The sequence below is a fragment of the Equus caballus genome, chromosome 5, assembly GCF_041296265.1.
Source record: "Equus caballus isolate H_3958 breed thoroughbred chromosome 5, TB-T2T, whole genome shotgun sequence".
NCBI classification, from domain to species: Eukaryota; Metazoa; Chordata; class Mammalia; order Perissodactyla; family Equidae; genus Equus; species Equus caballus.
The window spans coordinates 32,601,909-32,619,539 of record NC_091688.1 but is presented as its reverse complement, the minus strand read 5'-3'; the positions used below and the strand labels follow the sequence as shown (position 1 = coordinate 32,619,539).

Below are 17,631 nucleotides of genomic sequence, written 5' to 3'. Positions count from 1 at the left end.
GTGTCGTGTAAGATAATGGTCTACTTTCATTCTTTTGTATGTGGCTGTCCAATTTCCCATTAACATTTATTGAAGAGATGTTCCTTCCCCACTGTACGTTCTAGGCTCTTTTGTCAAAGATTAGCTGTCCAGAGATGTGAGGGTTTATTTCTGTGCTCTCCATTCAGTTCCATTGATCTTTGTGTCTGTTTTCTTTCCAGTATCATGATTTTTTTTTTTTTTGAGGAAGTTTAGTCCTCATCTAACATCTGCCACCAATCTTCACCTTTTTGCTGTGGAAGATTGGGCCTGAGCTGACATCCATGCACATCTTCCTCTATTTTCTTTTCTGTAGGACCGGTGCCACAGCATGACTTGTTAAGCAGTGAGTAGGTCCACACCCGCTATCCGAACTGGCGAACCCTGGGCCGCTGAAGTGGCACATGTGAGCTCAAAGCACTCTGCGTGCCAACGGGCTGGCCCCATAATGTTTTGATTAATAGAGCTTGTAGTATATTTTGAAATCAGGGAGTACCATACCTCCAGCTTTGTTTCTTTTGTCTCAGGACTGCTTTGGATGCAGGTGCTTATTATAATGATTGACCTGGGGGTAGGAAACATGGAGCTGTATAACTTTTATGCAAAAGACAAAAGCAGGACAGAGCAGAACAACAAGGATACTTTCAATCAAGTCGCTAAAGCAGGGGAGAAACTGTTGGAGGACTCTAGAATGGAAGGGGACCTGGGCCATCTGACTGCATTTTAACTTCATCCATTTTATAGCATAGACATGAGGCCTTAGGGACATACGCCTCAGGCACCCGGCACTCCACCTTGACAACAGTGAGAGCCATAATTTCAAATTCTAGCGTGCTTTGAGTAGAAGTGAAATTTACTCTTTCTGCTCATCGATGAGACCAATCTTCTCTGAGTCTCTCACTTTACAAAGTAAGTCCTGTCATTCTTCATTCAAACTTCAACAGTGAGGTTTGAACTCAGAAAATCTTATAAATATTCTAGCCACCTAACAAAACACCAGAAAGTTGGCAAGTCCATTCCAGTTCAGGACAGTTGGGCCCACTAGACCACAGACTTTGAGACATAAAGAAAAGAATGTCACATCCAACTGACACCAAAAGAGAGATTTCTTTAAAGCTTTTCATGGCTCTGACACACCAATAGCATTCCACAGTGTCGTTGGAGGATGGCGTGGCGTGGGGAGGAGATGAGCCTCAAAAGCGGTTGATGCGGTCGTCTGTCCTTTACCTTGACATGAAAGCTCGGTGGTACATGGCCAGACCCATCGCGCCCTCAGCTCGGGCGAGTGCAGCAGCTAAACTGAAGAGACCAATGCCACAGGGGGTCTCCCAGGTCTCCTCTTCACAAGACCCGGGTGGGAAGAGATGACAAGAAAGTGAGCAGGGCATTCAGGGCACCACTTTCCCCTGCCTGCCTGTGCCTCTCTTGTCAACCTCAGCTTCTCTGTCACTGAACCCCATCACACACATAACACTGTGGGTCATCCACCATCCCTGAACCGTGACCTTGAAATTCCACATTCTGGTAGAGGAATATAACCGCAGGTCAGTAGCATGACGACAGCTCGAAGGGATCTGTCCAGCAACAATCCATCAACACTGCTCCGCGTCCCTGATCTGTTCCAAACGTGAGTGAACTGAATGACGACAAGAAATAGCATCAGGTTGACAAGTGTTTGCAAAAGAAAGGGCCACTACGTGTATTCAGGATATACTCATAAACCACTGTAATCATTTTCAGAGCTGGAAAAGAGCTCTTGTGGGACTAGAAGGCATAATATGTGGATATCCGGAACCAACAAGTAGGAAAGATAGTGTTTACGGACACTTAAAAAGTAACAACCACAAAAGCGGCCCACACATAGAGAAGGATTTTAGGAGGTAGAGATGTCACACTGACTTACGTTTGAAGATAAGCGAACATGCTGCCCTAGTGAGGGGCAAGAAGTCGACACAACACAGGGATGCAGCAAGAGGAGTATTGTGAGTCAGGACAGAGAATAATTTTTTAACGAAGTATTCATTCACTTAGTATTACACTCTGCTTTTGTCCCTTTTAATGGATGTAGAAAAAACTGGAGAAAGCCCAGCGAATAGCAGCATGAGAGTCTAAAAGTTTGCCATCTTTCATGTCTGGGAAAACCTTAAGATCGGTTTACATTTAGAGAGAAAGTGGGGTGACTTCGTGACGGTGCTTCAGAAGACAAACTTTGTTGGGTCACTGGTTTCTCTTTCTGTTTTGAGATGCACACAGGAATGGGCACTGAGAACTATGCTTAGATATTTTCTGGAAAGAGACAGGTCGGTAGTGTCACCACGAGAGTAGACAGCTGCTTTGGGGTGATGCCCATCAGCAGTGGCCTTCAGCAAAGGCCGGGCAGCCTGGGGTAGCAGCAGGGCCTAGGCAACTGGAAGGCAGGGGCTCCTAAGATTCCATGACACCTCCACCTTCCAATTCTGTTATTGCAACGCCAGACCGTTAACTGGCGTGCTGGGGCCTCTCTCCATCACTCCTGTCTGACTCTGAGCTGCAGGCGGTGCCTGTGGCTCTGAGCTCTGTCATCTTGAACCTTGTTTTGGCAGTTCCGGACCCTCAGCTGTTGTGGAGTGCTGATCAAGTCGTTCTCCACCGTGAGTTAAGAAGTCTTGTTTGACGTAGTCCCATTTGTTTCTTCTTGCTTCTGTTTCCCTTGCCTGAGGAGACATGATAATCCAAAGGATACTGTGAAGACCAATGTCAAAGAGTGCACTGCCTATGTTTTCTTCTAATTTTCTGGTTTCACGTCTTACATTCCAGTCCTTAATGCATTTTGAGTTAATTTTCTGTGTCGTGTAAGATAATGGTCTACTTTCATTCTTTTGCATGTGGCTGTCCAATTTCCCATTAACATTTATTGAAGAGACATTCCTTTCCCCACTGTACGTTCTTGGCTCTTTTGTCAAAGATTAGCTGTCCATAGATGTGAGGGTTTATTTCTGTGCTCTCCATTCCGTTCCATTGATCTTTTTTTTTATTTTTATTTTTTATTAATGTTATGGTAGATTACAACCTTGTGAGATTTCAGTTGTACGTTTTTGTTAGTCATGTTGTGGGTACACCACTTCCCCCTTTATGCCCTCCCCCCATCCCCCCTTTTCCCTGGTAACCACCGATCAGATCTCCTTATCAATATACTAACTTCCACCTATGAGTGGAGTCATATAGAGTTCATCTTTCTCTGACTGGCTTATTTCGCTTAACATAATACCCTCAAGGTCCATCCACGTTGCTGTGAATGGGCCAATTTTGTCTTTTTTTATGGCTGAGTAGTATTCCATTGTGTATATATACCACATCTTCTTTATCCAATCATCAGTTTCTGGGCATGTAGGTTGGTTCCACGTCTTGGCTATTGTAAATAATGCTGCGATGAACATAGGGGTGCAACGGACTCTTGAGATTTCTGATTTCAGGTTCTTAGTATAGATACAGTAATGGGATGGCTGGGTCATGGGGTATTTCTATTTGTAACTTTTTGAGAAATCTCCATAGTGTTTTCCACAGTGGCTGTACCAGTTTGCATTCCCACCAACAGTGTATGAGGGTTCCTTTTTCTCCACAACCTCTGCAACATTTGTCGCTCTTGGTTTTGGATGTTTTTGCCAATCTAACGGGTGTAAGGTGATATCTTAGTGTAGTTTTGATTTGCATTTCCCTGATGATTAGCGATGATGAACATCTTTTCATGTGTCTATTGGCCATATTCATATCTTCTTTTGAGAAATGTCTGTTCATGTCCTCTGCCCATTTTTTGATCGGGTTGTTTGTTTTTTTGTTGTTAAGCAGTGTGAGTTCTTTGTATATTATGGAGATTAACCCTTTGTCGGATAAGTGGCTTGTAAATATTTTTTCCCAATTAGTGAGCTGTTTTTTTATTTCAATCCTATTTTCCCTTGCCTTGAAGAAGCTCTTTAGTCTGATGAAGTCCCATTTGTTTATTCTTTCTATCGTTTCCCTCAACTGAGGAGTTATAGTGTCTGAAAAGATTCTTTTGAAACTGGTGTCAAAGAGTGTACTGCCTATATTCTCTTCCAAAAGACTTATTGTCTCAGGCCTAATCTTTAGGTCTTTGATCCATTTTGAGTTTATTTTGGTGTGTGGTGAAAAAGAATGGTCAATTTTCAATCTTTTGCATGTGGCTGTGCAGTTTTCCCAGCACCATTTGTTGAAGAGACTTTCTTTTCTCCATTGTAGGCCCTCTGCTCCTTTGTCGAAGATTAGCTGTCCATAGATGTGTGGTTTTATCTCTGGGCTTTCAATTCTGTTCCATTGATCTGTGGACCTGTTTTTGTACCAGTACCATGCTGTTTTGATCACTGTAGCTTTGTAGTATGTTTTGAAATCGGGGATTGTGATTCCGCCGGCTTTGTTTTTCTTGCTCAGGATTGCTTTAGCAATTTGCGGTCTTTTGTTGCCCCATATGAATTTTAGGATTGTTTGTTCAATTTCTGTGAAGAATGTTCTTGGGATTCTGATTGGGATAGCATTGAATGTGTAGATTGCTTTAGGTAGTATGGACATTTTAACTATGTTTATTCTTCCAATCCATGTGCATGGAATGTCTTTTCATCTCTTTATGTCATCGTCAATTTCTTTCAAGAAAGTCTTGTAGTTTTCATTGTATAGATCCTTCACTTCCTTGGTTAAGTTTATCCCAAGGTATTTTATTCTTTTCGTTGCGATTGTGAATGGGATTGAGTTCTTGAGTTTTTTTTCTGTTAGTTCATTGTTAGTGTATAGAAATGCTACTGATTTATGCACGTTAATTTTATACCCTGCTACTTTGCTGTAGTTGTTGATTATTTCTAATAGATTTTCTATGGATTCTTTGGGGTTTTCTATATATAAGATCATGTCGTCTGCAAACAGCGAGAGTTTTACTTCTTCGTTACCTATTTGGATTCCTTTTATTTCTTTTTCCTGCCGAATTGCTCTGGCCAGCACCTCCAGTACTATGTTGAATAGGAGTGGTGAAAGTGGGCACGCTTGTCTTGTTCCTGTCCTCAGAGGGATGGCTTTCAGCTTTTGTCCATTGAGTATGATGTTGGCTGTGGGTCTGTCATATATGGCCTTTATTATGTTGAGGTACTTTCCTTCTATACCCATTTTATTGAGGGTTTTTATCATAAATGGGTGTTGGATCTTGTCGAATGCTTTCTCTGCATCTATTGAGATGATCATGTGGTTTTTGTGTTTCATTTTGTTGATGTAGTGTATCACGTTGATTGACCTGCGGATGTTGAACCATCCCTGTGTCCCTGGTATAAATCCCACTTGATCATGGTGTATAATCTTTTTGATGTATTGCTGTATTCGGTTTGCCAAAATTTTGTTGAGGATTTTTGCATCTATGTTCATCAGTGATATCGGCCTGTAGTTCTCCTTCTTTGTGTTGTCCTTGTCAGGTTTGGGGATCAGAGTGATGTTGGCTTCATAGAATGTGTTAGGGAGTACTCCATCTTTCTCAATTTTCTGGAACAGTTTGAGAAGAATAGGTATTAAGTCTTCTTTGAATGTTTGGTAGAATTCTCCAGAGAAGCCGTCTGGTCCTGGACTCTTATTTTTGGGGAGGTTTTTGATTACCGTTTCTATTTCCATACTTGTCATTGGCCTATTCAGATTCTCCATTTCTTCCTGATTCAGTTTGGGGAGATTGTAGGAGTCTAGGAATTTGTCCATTTCTTCCAGGTTGTTCAATTTGTTGGCATATAGTTTTTCATAGTATTCTCTTATGATCTCTTGTATTTCATTGGTATCTGTTGTGATTTCTCCTCTCTCATTCCTAATTTTATTTATTTGCGATTTCTCTCTTCTTTTCTTGGTGAGTCTGGCTAAGGGTTTGTCAATTTTGTTAATTCTTTCGAAGAACCAACTCTTTGTTTCATTGATCCTTTCTATTGTCTTTTTTGTTTCAATATCGTTTATTTCTGCTCTTATTTTTATTATTTCCCTCCTTCTACTGACTCTGGGCTTTGCTTGTTCTTCTTTCTCTAGTTCTGTTAGGTGTCGTTTGAGGTTGCTTACGTGAGCTTTTTCTTGTTTAGTGAGGTGAGCCTGTATTGCGATGAATTTCCCTCTTAGGACTGCTTTTGCTGCATCCCAAATGGTTTGGTATGTCGTGTTCTCATTTTGATTTGTCTCCAGATAATATTTGACTTCTTCTTTAATTTCTTCAATGATCCATTGTTTGTTCAGAAGCGTGTTGTTTAGTCTCCACATTTTTGCACCTTTCTCTGCTTTTTTCTTGTAGTTGATTTCTAGTTTCATAGCATTATAATCAGAAAAGATGCTTGATATTATTTCAACTCTCTTGTATTTATTGATGTTTGCTTTGTTTCCCAAAATATGGTCAATCCTTGAGAATGTTCCATGTGCACTTGAGAAGAATGTGTAACCTGCTGTTTTTGGATGAAGTGTTCTCTATATATCCATTAAGTCCATCTGGTCTAATTTTTCATTTACTTCTATTATTTCCTTGTTGATTTTCTGTCTGGATGTTCTGTCCATTGGTGTTAATGGTGTGTTGAGGTCCCCTACTATTATTGTATTGTTGTTGATGTCTTCTTTTAGTTCTATTAAGAGTTGCTTTACAAATTTTGGTGCTCCTGTGTTGGGTGCGTATATATTTATAAGTGTTATGTCTTCTTGGTGGAGAGTCCCTTTTATCATTATATACTGTCCCTCTTTGTCTTTCTTTATCTGTTTTGCTTTGAAATCTACCTTGTCTGATATTAGTATAGCGACACCTGCTTTCTTTTGTTCATTATTAGCTTGGAGTATTGTTCTCCATCCCTTCACTCTGAGTCTGTGTTTGTCTTTGGGGCTGAGGTGTGTTTCCTGGAGGCAGCATATTGTTGGATCTTGTTCTTTGATCCATCCTGCCACTCTGTGTCTTTTGATTGGGGAGTTCAATCCATTTACATTTAGAGTGATTATTGAGATGTGGGGGCCTACCACTACCATTTTGTGTCTTGTTTTCCGGTTTTCTTCAGTTTCCTTTGTTTCTCGTCCCATGGTTTAATCTGTTCTGATGAAGAGCTGCTACTCTCTGTTGTTGTCCTTCTACTTATCTCCTCTGCTCTTGGTTTTGTAGCCCCTTTCCTTTTTTGGATTTTTCAGGAATGAGGGTATTCCTGAGGATTTCCTGAAGAGGAGGTTTTGTGGCAATGAACTCCCTTAATTTTTGTTTATCTGGGAAAGTTTTTATTTCTCCATCGTATTTGAAGGATATTTTCGCTGGGTAGAGACTTCTCGGCTGTAGATTTTTGTCCTTCAGATTTTTGAATATATCATTCCACTCTCTTCTAGCCTGTAAAGTTTCTGCTGAGAAATCTGCTGATAGCCTGATGGGGGTTCCTTTGTAGGCTAGTTTCTTTTGCCTGGCTGTCCTTAGTATTTTCTCCTTGTCGTTGACTTTTGCTAGCTTCACTACTATATGCCGTGGAGTTGGTCTTCTTGCATTGATAAAGTTTGGAGATCTATTGGCTTCTGTCACCTGAAGATCCATCTCCCTCACCAGATTTGGGAAGTTCTCAGCCATTATTTCTTTGAATAGGTTTTCTGCCCCTTTCTCCTTCTCTTCTCCCTCTGGTATACCTATAATCCTTACGTTGCATCTCCTAATTGTGTCTGATAATTCTCGGAGAGTTTCTTCATTTCTTTTTAGTCTTACTTCTCTCTCCTCCTCTGCCTTCAGCAATTCTATATTGCCATCTTCCAAATTGCTAATTCTTTCCTCCATATTATCGGCCCTACTGTTCAGAGCATCTAGATTTTTCTTAATCTCCTCTATTGTGTTCTTCATTTCCAGTATTTCTGTTTGGTTCTTCTTTATCGTATCAAACTCTTTTGTGACATAGCTCCTGAACTCGTTGAGTTGTCGGTCAGAATTCTCTCTTAACTCATTGAGTATTTTAATGATGGCTGTTTTGAAGTCATCATCATTTAGGTTATATATCTCATTTTCTTTGGGATTGTTTTCTGTGTGTTTGTTATTTTCTTTCTGTTCTGGAGATTTAATGTATTTTTTCATATTGCTTGATGTTGTTGATTTGTGCCTCCGCATAGAGATAGAGTTTAGTTGCTCCTTTCACTTGTTTCTGCTGCTGCGGTGGGGGAGCAGCTGTTTATACTGCACCAACCAGGAACCCTATCTGCAGTTGCTAACTGGGCCTGGGCCCCTCCTCGTAGTCACAGTGGTCCTTTGGATTCCCTCCTCTGCCTTGGGGGCTGTCTCGGGGGGCTTCAGGCTGCTGGTGCCTACTGTTGCAGCCCACGTAGACGTGCTCCCTCCTTGGTGTCTGCAACGGTGTTATGGGCTTTTCCAGCGGCCAGGGGTGGGATCACTTATATTTGTCACTCCGTCGCTGTCAGCACCCACAAAATCTCACTTGTCCACTATGGGTCGCAGGAGAGCTATTGGCATCTTCTACAGTCTGTGGTTAGTTCACCTAGCTATGCTGCTTTTGTCCCAGGTTCTTCCAGCCTTGTGGCTGCCGGATGGGTGCTTTCTACTAGTGCTGTGCAGAGGCTTTCCCTGAGGCTGCTGTGAGCCTGTAGGGTTTCCCCCTAGGCTATGGAGCTGGGTCGCTGGAACTCCCCCCAGCCCCAGTCCTGTTCCCCAGGAACTCGGGGAGCCCTTTGCCCTGTCTTGGGGGATAGCCAGAGATCCTGATTTCAGTGGTAGCTGGTCAGCTGCTGCCCTGCCTGATATTCTCCTCTCCGGGACCCTCCCAGTATTGTGGATGCTGGGCGTGGCCCCTCCGCTAATAGCAGAGAGTTTTGTCTGCTGCCCGGGCAGAACTCTGGAGCTTCCCCTCCGGGCCGCGGAGCCGGCCTCTGGAGCTTCACCCAGCCCCAGTCCTCTCCAAGATCTCCGGCAATCCCTAGCCCCACGGGGCGGGCAATGGCAGCTGGAGGTCACTTCGCCCTCTGGGGTTCTCTCCGGGACTTTCCCGGAGTTGTGAATGCTGGGCATGGCCCCTCCACTAATGGCAGACAGAGAGCCCTGTCTGCTGCCCAGGCAGAACTCCAGAGCTTCCCCTCCAGGGCGCAGAGCCGGCCCCTGGAGCTTCACCCAGCCCCAGTCTGCTCGGAGATCTCCGGCACTCCCTAGCCCCACCGTGCAGGCAGTGGCAGCCGGGGGACCTCCGTACCCTCAGAGACTCTCTCTGGGACCCTCCGGGCGCCGTGAGCAGCAGGCGGGATCTCCCCGCCAATGGCGGGGAGAGACTCTCCCCGCTGGCCCAGGTGTGCAACTCCAAAGTTTCCCTCTGCCTTTAGGAGTAACGGCAGGAGGTTTAGGTAGGGTTCTGGTCACCTGTTTCCACCGTCGCTCCTCTGTTGTGTGCTCGCTCCTGCCCTAGATGTGTGTTGATCTTCTGGGGGCATCCGTTGGAAGAAAGCCGCTTGCGGGTACTAGGCTGTTGGGTCGGGGTCGGAGAGTTTTCACCTATTTCCACATCCTCCCGGAGGAAAGTCCGTCCGCCTTTCGATGTATAGTCGCGTGGGTCTCTCAGACGTCCTGAGATGCTGTCTGGATATCCTTTGTTAAGCGATAAGTGTCCAAATAATTGTAGACTCGAAGGGGGAGAGACAAAGAGGACTACTCATGGCGCCATCTTGGATCGAGCTCCAGTTCTATTGATCTTTGTGTCTGTTTTCTTTCCAGTATCATGATTTTTTTTTTTGAGGAAGTTTAGTCCTCTTCTAACATCTGCCACCAATCTTCACCTTTTTGCTGTGGAAGATTGGGCCTGAGCTGACATCCATGCACATCTTCCTCTATTTTCTTTTCTGTAGGACCGGTGCCACAGCATGACTTGTTAAGCAGTGAGTAGGTCCACACCCGCTATCCGAACTGGCGAACCCTGGGCCGCTGAAGTGGCACATGTGAGCTCAAAGCACTCTGCGTGCCAACGGGCTGGCCCCATAATGTTTTGATTAATAGAGCTTGTAGTATATTTTGAAATCAGGGAGTACCATACCTCCAGCTTTGTTTCTTTTGTCTCAGGACTGCTTTGGATGCAGGTGCTTATTATAATGATTGACCTGGGGGTAGGAAACATGGAGCTGTATAACTTTTATGCAAAAGACAAAAGCAGGACAGAGCAGAACAACAAGGATACTTTCAATCAAGTCGCTAAAGCAGGGGAGAAACTGTTGGAGGACTCTAGAATGGAAGGGGACCTGGGCCATCTGACTGCATTTTAACTTCATCCATTTTATAGCATAGACATGAGGCCTTAGGGACATACGCCTCAGGCACCCGGCACTCCACCTTGACAACAGTGAGAGCCATAATTTCAAATTCTAGCGTGCTTTGAGTAGAAGTGAAATTTACTCTTTCTGCTCATCGATGAGACCAATCTTCTCTGAGTCTCTCACTTTACAAAGTAAGTCCTGTCATTCTTCATTCAAACTTCAACAGTGAGGTTTGAACTCAGAAAATCTTATAAATATTCTAGCCACCTAACAAAACACCAGAAAGTTGGCAAGTCCATTCCAGTTCAGGACAGTTGGGCCCACTAGACCACAGACTTTGAGACATAAAGAAAAGAATGTCACATCCAACTGACACCAAAAGAGAGATTTCTCTAAAGCTTTTCATGGCTCTGACACACCAATAGCATTCCACAGTGTCGTTGGAGGATGGTGTGGCGTGGGGAGGAGATGAGCTTCAAAAGCGGTTGATGCGGTCCTCTGTCCTTTATCTTGACATGAAAGCTCGGTGGTACATGGCCAGACCCATCGCGCCCTCAGCTCAGGCGAGTGCAGCAGCTAAACTGAAGAGACCAATGCCACAGGGGGTCTCCCAGGTCTCCTCTTCACAAGACCCGGGTGGGAAGAGATGACAAGAAAGTGAGCAGGGCATTCAGGGCACCACTTTCCCCTGCCTGCCTGTGCCTCTCTTGTCAACCTCAGCTTCTCTGTCACTGAACCCCATGACACACATAACACTGTGGGTCATCCACCATCCCTGAACCGTGACCTTGAAATTCCACATTCTGGTAGAGGAATATAACCGCAGGTCAGTAGCATGACGACAGCTCGAAGGGATCTGTCCAGCAACAATCCATCAACACTGCTCCGCATCCCTGATCTGTTCCAAACGTGAGTGAACTGAATGACGACAAGAAATAGCATCAGGTTGACAAGTGTTTGCAAAAGAAAGGGCCACTACGTGTATTCAGGATATACTCATAAACCACTGTAATCATTTTCAGAGCTGGAAAAGAGCTCTTGTGGGACTAGAAGGCATAATACGTGGATATCCGGAACCAACAAGTAGGAAAGATAGTGTTTACGGACACTTAAAAAGTAACAACCACAAAAGCGGCCCACACATAGAGAAGGATTTTAGGAGGTAGAGATGTCACACTGACTTAAGTTTGAAGATAAGCCAACATGCTGCCCTAGTGAGGGGCAAGAAGTCGACACAACACAGGGATGCAGCAAGAGGAGTATTGTGAGTCAGGACAGAGAACAATTTTTTAACGAAGTATTAATTCACTTAGTATTACACTCTGCTTTTGTCCCTTTTAATGGATGTAGAAAAAACTGGAGAAAGCCCAGCGAATAGCAGCATGAGAGTCTAAAAGTTTGCCATCTTTCACGTATGGGAAAACCTTAAGATCGGTTTACATTTAGAGAGAAAGTGGGGTGACTTCGTGACGGTGCTTCAGAAGACAAAATTTGTTGGGACACTGGTTTCTCTTTCTGTTTTGAGATGCACACAGGAATGGGCACTGAGAACTATGCTTAGATATTTTCTGGAAAGAGACAGGTCGGTAGTGTCACCACGAGAGTAGACAGCTGCTTTGGGATGATGCCCATCAGCAGTGGCCTTCAGAAAAGGCCGGGCAGCCTGGGGTAGCAGCAGGGCCTAGGCAACTGGAAGGCAGGGGCTCCTAAGATTCCATGACACCTCCACCTTCCAATTCTGTTATTGCAACGCCAGACCGTTAACTGGCGCGCTGGGGCCTCTCTCCATCACTCCTGTCTGACTCTGAGCTGCAGGCGGTGCCTGTGGCTCTGAGCTCTGTCATCTTGAACCTTGTTTTGGCAGTTCCGGACCCTCAGCTGTTGTAGAGTGTTGATCTAGTTGTCCCCAACGGTAAGTTAAGGATTCCTGTGTAAACACCCCTCTGGCCTGGTGAAACCTTTTTGTCTTTGCTTGTTTTTCACTCATTATATGTTTGGGTTTCTCTGCCCAGTCTCTGGCTCTACCTCTTCTGCCAACATCACCATGGCCGTGTGTCCTCACGCTTTGTCTGATCCGAGGGCAGAGGTGACCCTCCAGGAGTCCAACCAGGAATTGCGTTCACAGCTGGCACAAAGCAAGCAGGACTTCCAAGCCCTCATGGAGGAATTCCTTGTATCCGAAGCTGCTGCCTACTCCCTGGCCACCGAGCTGCAGAAGCACAGTAAGTCTCCCAGGGCTGTGCTCCCCAGATGGGTGAGTGATCCCTGTCTGCCCTCTAGGACACTAAAATTTCTCCAGACTTTATCCTCTGGTCCCTTTGTCAAAATAACTTTCATTCTGACCACAATCCAGGAAAGTCAGAGGTAGGTATTTTGCCCTCATTTTGCTGGGGATGGAGAAACTGATGCACAAAGAGTTTAGCCACTTTTTCAGATTTGCAGTGTGGTATACGGCGGCTTTAGAATTCGAGTCCCAGACATCGATTGCTGGTGCAGCCACACAATTGCGTCTTCCTCTCAGGAAAGGGCTGCACTGTTTCTCTCAGCATCCTCTCTGTCCTTTACCACATCCTGCATCACTCTGGGCCTAAATGTCTGGGACGAGTGAACTCCCTCAGTTCAAGCTTCTCTGAGGTCCCATGGGCAAAGCACTGTGCTACTTACAGTGGGAAAACAGATGATAGTAGCTGCTTTATAGGAGCTTAAAGATGAATATGCTCCTCACCGAAACTGTGCTATCCAGGAGTGACACCATCAAGACAGGGAATGCCCTGGTGAGAGGGAAGCCCTCTCTTCCAGGGCACGGGCTCTTCTTCCTGAGTCTGAGGAAGACGTTTGACACCCTGTGGTAAGGTTGGGGCTGTTTCTATGGAAACCAGAGAATCTGTCCCACCACCTGTGTCTCCCGCTCAGCTGGTGAACCCTCAGGGATGCAGGGCAACCAACAGGTCCAGGTGACCTTGAGAGTCTGGGCTATGAGACCTGTGGCCAAATTGAGGCCACAAAGTGAGGTAGGTGGGGGAGACCACTAGCCCCAGGAAAACTCAAGCCAGTGTGTGAGGCAGGCCCTTCCCTGCCCCAGTCAGCCTCAAAACTGGAAGCTCGATTGCCTGCTCAGTGAGACTGGGCTGTAGTGACGACAAGAACCGTGACAACCAGGGCATGTGCACAGCAGAGTGTTTAGAAGGATCTTGACAACTCGGAGCCTGAATTGGGGTCGTTACCTACAATTGCTTTTCAATAAGCCATTGAGGGGGGAGTAACTAAAATGACTGACACAGAGAAAATCAAAGCCTGCCATTTAAAAAGTGAAGAGATGAGCTTTCAGGAAAGGACAAACGAAGTTTTATTTACCTTCCTTAGAATCACAGCGTAACTGTAGGAAACACATTTTGAAGCTGATGAAGAAGAAAGATATCACTTAAGACCTGGGTGTCAATGTAACACGGTGCAGTGGTGAAGAGCATGGACTCTGGGCCAGTCTTTCGGGGCTCCAATCCAAGCTGTGTGTCTTTCTGTGCCTCAGTTTCCTCCTCTGTTAATACGGTGCTGTCATGGTACCTACTTGTTTGAGTTGTTGCAATGCATCACATGGATGATTTCTGTAAGTCCCTGTCACAGGGTCAACACTATTTGTTAGTTCTTCCTTCTATTGCTTTTAATTTAACACAAACTTTCTTAGTATCTGTGCACGTTTCCTTCAGAAATTTATGGGCAAATGCATAATATTTTACAGGGTTGAATCCATATAAACGTCTTTATCTTGGATGTACTTGACCTTGAAATTCTGAGCTCAAGGGAACCAACAGTCAGTAGAGTCCACCGGGCCTTCCCAAGCACACAGGCAATCACTACTGCACGCGCCTGCTTGGTGTTTCACTTAAGAGGCTGCGAGGCTTGGTAACGTGACTAAGGCCCACGACTCAGGGTCAGTCTCAGGGGATGGGAATTCTGCCTTTGTCAAATAGAAGTTAACGTATCTAATTACTTTCTGTGCCTTGGAGCTTCTCTTTCCTCAGCTCTAAAATGGGGAGTAACCCAATGCTGTGTAGTAGTTTGGAGGCCGAGGAATAAGATGCGGAAATCCCAGTGTGGAGCCTGGTACTGGGCATGGACCCTGCTTCCTCCCTTGAAGGCAGTGACCACAGCAGCATGGCCAGCTTTCCACTGAGGCAGGGCTCTCTGTCCTTTTTCAGAGTGTGGAGAGTGCAAAGACATCATTGAATCCGTGCTTGGGGACAAGCTGCCTTTTGAGGAGGGGAAGCTGGCAGAGAAGTCAACGCTAGCCAAGAAGCTCAGGTAAGGAGGGCTGTGTGGGGGTAGGCTGGTGGGTAGCTGTGGGAAAAGCTGAAGTGGGGCAGGGAGCAACTTTGGGCCAAGAGAAGCCAGAAATGTACACGGCAGGCACTTGCGTTCAAATGTTTATAAAGCAACTAGGGAAAAGTAATTGGAAAATTATGGACTCCAGTTATTCAGAGGCTCACTTACTCTTTTTTTTCAAAACTATAAATTTTTGAACTGAAACTCACCAAACACGAATTTGCACAAATTGAGGTGAACGATTCGGTGGCATTTAGTACGTTGACAGTGTTGTGCCATCACCCGCTCATTTCCCTTTAATCACAATCACCGCCTGTCTCACGAGGGCTTGTTGTGTTTTCTTTCTAAAGAATTCTGTCTCCTTGACCCTGTCATTCTCGTGTTCTTTCCAGCTAACCCAGCTGTGCTCGTGCACATTTCTGTGTCTGGCTTTGTGTCCATTCACTGCAGAATGCACCATGTGTATTTCAACATAGAAGCGGGCATGGCTGAAGGGGTTAACTGAAGAGACACGTTTTTAAAACAGGTTTAGGAAGACACCTGGTTTTGTTGACAGCAGAAACAATGAGTAGGATGTCCAGGAATCTGACGGGAGCTCTCTCTGATACAGAGGAAACCTGTGCTTTACCTTCCTCTTTCTCTTTGCCACAGGCAAGTCGCCACACATCGGCCAGAATTCTCTGAGGACTCCTTGGGGGCAGTTCTCACAGAAATCTTGAAAATCTTTAGAATCTGTCACTCATCCCTTTGGACTCTCAAGTCTTCTCTTCTGTCCCACCTTAGGGAATCCAATCTCCTAATTCAAGAGCAGGAGCAGCAACTGGCCTATCTGCGGCACAAGTTACAGGAAGGGCGAGAAGTGTGGGCCCTGCTGAGTCAGCACCTCAATGACCTGCTGACACACAACGGCTCTGACGACCACCAAGGGCAGGCCTTCCGCCAGCAACTGGCTGAGGGATATAGGCTGGCCACGCACCTTGCCCACATACTCGGCCCAGGTAAGGTGGCCACAGGCCCTCACTGCACTGAAATTCTCCAAGGTGCCTGGCTCACAAGACCCTCCACACCTCCCCTCGTAATGTTTTGACAAGCTGTCCCAGTTTGCGTGTTGCACTTGGGACCGTGGTAGGACCCGGACTGGCTAGGTGGGCGCAGAGAGCAGATATGCCCAGGGTGGAGGTCATAGTGGTGCAAGTGTCGGCTTCCTTCCTGATGGACTGTGACCTTTAGGGCAGGAGGCCACACCTACCTACTGTCAGAGGACACAAAAGAGGACGTGACAGGAGGCAGCTTGTTTGAGTGAAAAGAGCCTTGGACTAAGGGTGGCCATTCCCAGGCTCCAGCCTGAGAGCTGATGGTACTAACACTGGGTGAGAGATTGATTTTTACTTCATCCGTATCAATCTCCTCAGCAGTAAAATGGATCCAATAATCTGTTCACGGTAGCTGTAGTCATCAAACGCAGGAATGTCTATGAATGCACTTCAGAACAAAGCAAGCCCCTCGCTCTGTGGGGTTGGGCAAGGTACTGGATGTGGTAGAACTTGGTGGTAGAGAGTTTAGACTGGAGACCTTTCCGTAGAGAGAATTTCCCTCCACAACACACAGAAGCCAACTTGGAGGGCCCTTAAAGTCCCCAGATGAGGGATGTTGGCTTGGGTTCTTTCTTGTCTCCTTAGAGAAAGGACGAGGTTCTCTGTGAGAGCTGGGAAGGGATATAGGGCCTGTGCCTTTGGCAGGATTTGTGGCAGAATGGAGCACGCAGTCACAGAATTCAAGATGGAAGCTGGACAAGTATCCAGTGATATGAGGAACAAAAGACAGCTTAAACTTTTGCCCAATTTCAGGCAGAGTCTGCAATGATGGAGATCCAGTGGATCACAGACACACCGCCTGATGAATCAGAAATCCATGCTGGGGCAATGCTTTCAAGACAATGCACTAGGACTTCAAGACCATACGGACTCCTGCATAGATATTTATGTCTCTATGGCTGTTGAAGTCACTGCGTTTATAGAGGTTAAAGTGGGAAAGTGCTAACTGGACATTTCTGAATTTATTTGCAGGGAATAACGAAGACAAGGAAGACGAAAAGACACAAGGCACACTCACTCACAGGTGACAATGAATAATCTGGTGCCGGTAATGGGCAGGGAAAATGTGGAGACAGTATCAGAAAGAAGAGTAAGTGAGGGGAACAAAGTCACAAATGCCAGAGGCAAGAGAAGGAAACGTGGAGGTTGTAATGATTTAATTCACTCAACCAACAAGGAAAAGGCTCTGTTAACTTCAATGTCACTCATCTCTATGGACCTGTAAGTCTGACACAAGAGAACGCAACACCCTTAGGAAATCATGCACATAGAGAAAAGGTCTATTTTCTCCTGCAACAAAAATCAGGGTGAGACGCATATCTAACTGCTACACATTAATGATGGTCTCTGGAAGGAAGTAAACTAGCAGTGCAAAAACTAAAGGGATGATAAACCGCATTAAACAACAAAAATGCAGTGAGATGAGAAAAATGTACCTGTTCTGTAAACAGTCAGAGAAGGAAGCATAGAATGCAGACCATCATGGAGATTATACAATCAAACAAGAAGGGACTTCATTTGAAGGGGAAATGTGACAATCTCAGATATAGGGACATCAGGAAGTGCTCGCTATCCCCGTTTCCCCATGTAGACAACCGCCAAGTGTCCCTTTCCCAGAGTGCTCTGTGTTTCTCACCGTGGTCCTCCGATGGGCCAATTCCGTGATCTCGCTCCAGTGTGGTCACGTGCAGACAGATGCCGGAGGTGTGCTCATCTGTCGGCGGATGGCGTGCGCTCTCCCGTTCTCTCTTTCTTCTGTCACCCAGCGGGGGACGCATGTCTGCCTCTGCCCGGTTGCCGTTCCCACGGTGGCGGCTATTTCCCGGCCAAGACGGTCCTTCGTGACCCAAGTCCGCATCATGCCCCAGTAGGGAGAGAGGCAGACCTTGCAGCTTCCAGATTTCTGGGAGTCGACAGTGGTGCCAGAGCCAGGCAGGGTTCACTTGGCAGCTGTCTG

The 17,631-nt window shown here is 45.7% G+C and overlaps 1 protein-coding gene across 5 annotated transcripts in view; it reads left to right on the top strand.

Moving 5' to 3' along the window:
- LOC111773495 (NBPF family member NBPF26-like) overlaps positions 1-17,631 on the top strand; it is a 71,146-nt gene that overhangs the window by 12,806 nt on the left and 40,709 nt on the right. For 2 of the 5 annotated variants that reach the window (XM_070267921.1, XM_070267922.1), the window contains 4 exons: positions 12,273-12,482; positions 14,457-14,559; positions 15,364-15,578; positions 16,647-16,698. In XM_070267921.1, coding sequence (XP_070124022.1) covers positions 12,305-12,482; positions 14,457-14,559; positions 15,364-15,578; positions 16,647-16,698 — 548 coding nt within the window. In that variant the 5' untranslated portion in view covers positions 12,273-12,304. Of the gene's footprint in view, positions 1-12,031; positions 12,173-12,272; positions 12,483-14,456; positions 14,560-15,363; positions 15,579-16,646; positions 16,699-17,631 lie in introns of those variants that run through there. The other 3 variants (XM_070267920.1, XM_070267924.1, XM_070267923.1) reach the window with 3 other exon arrangements.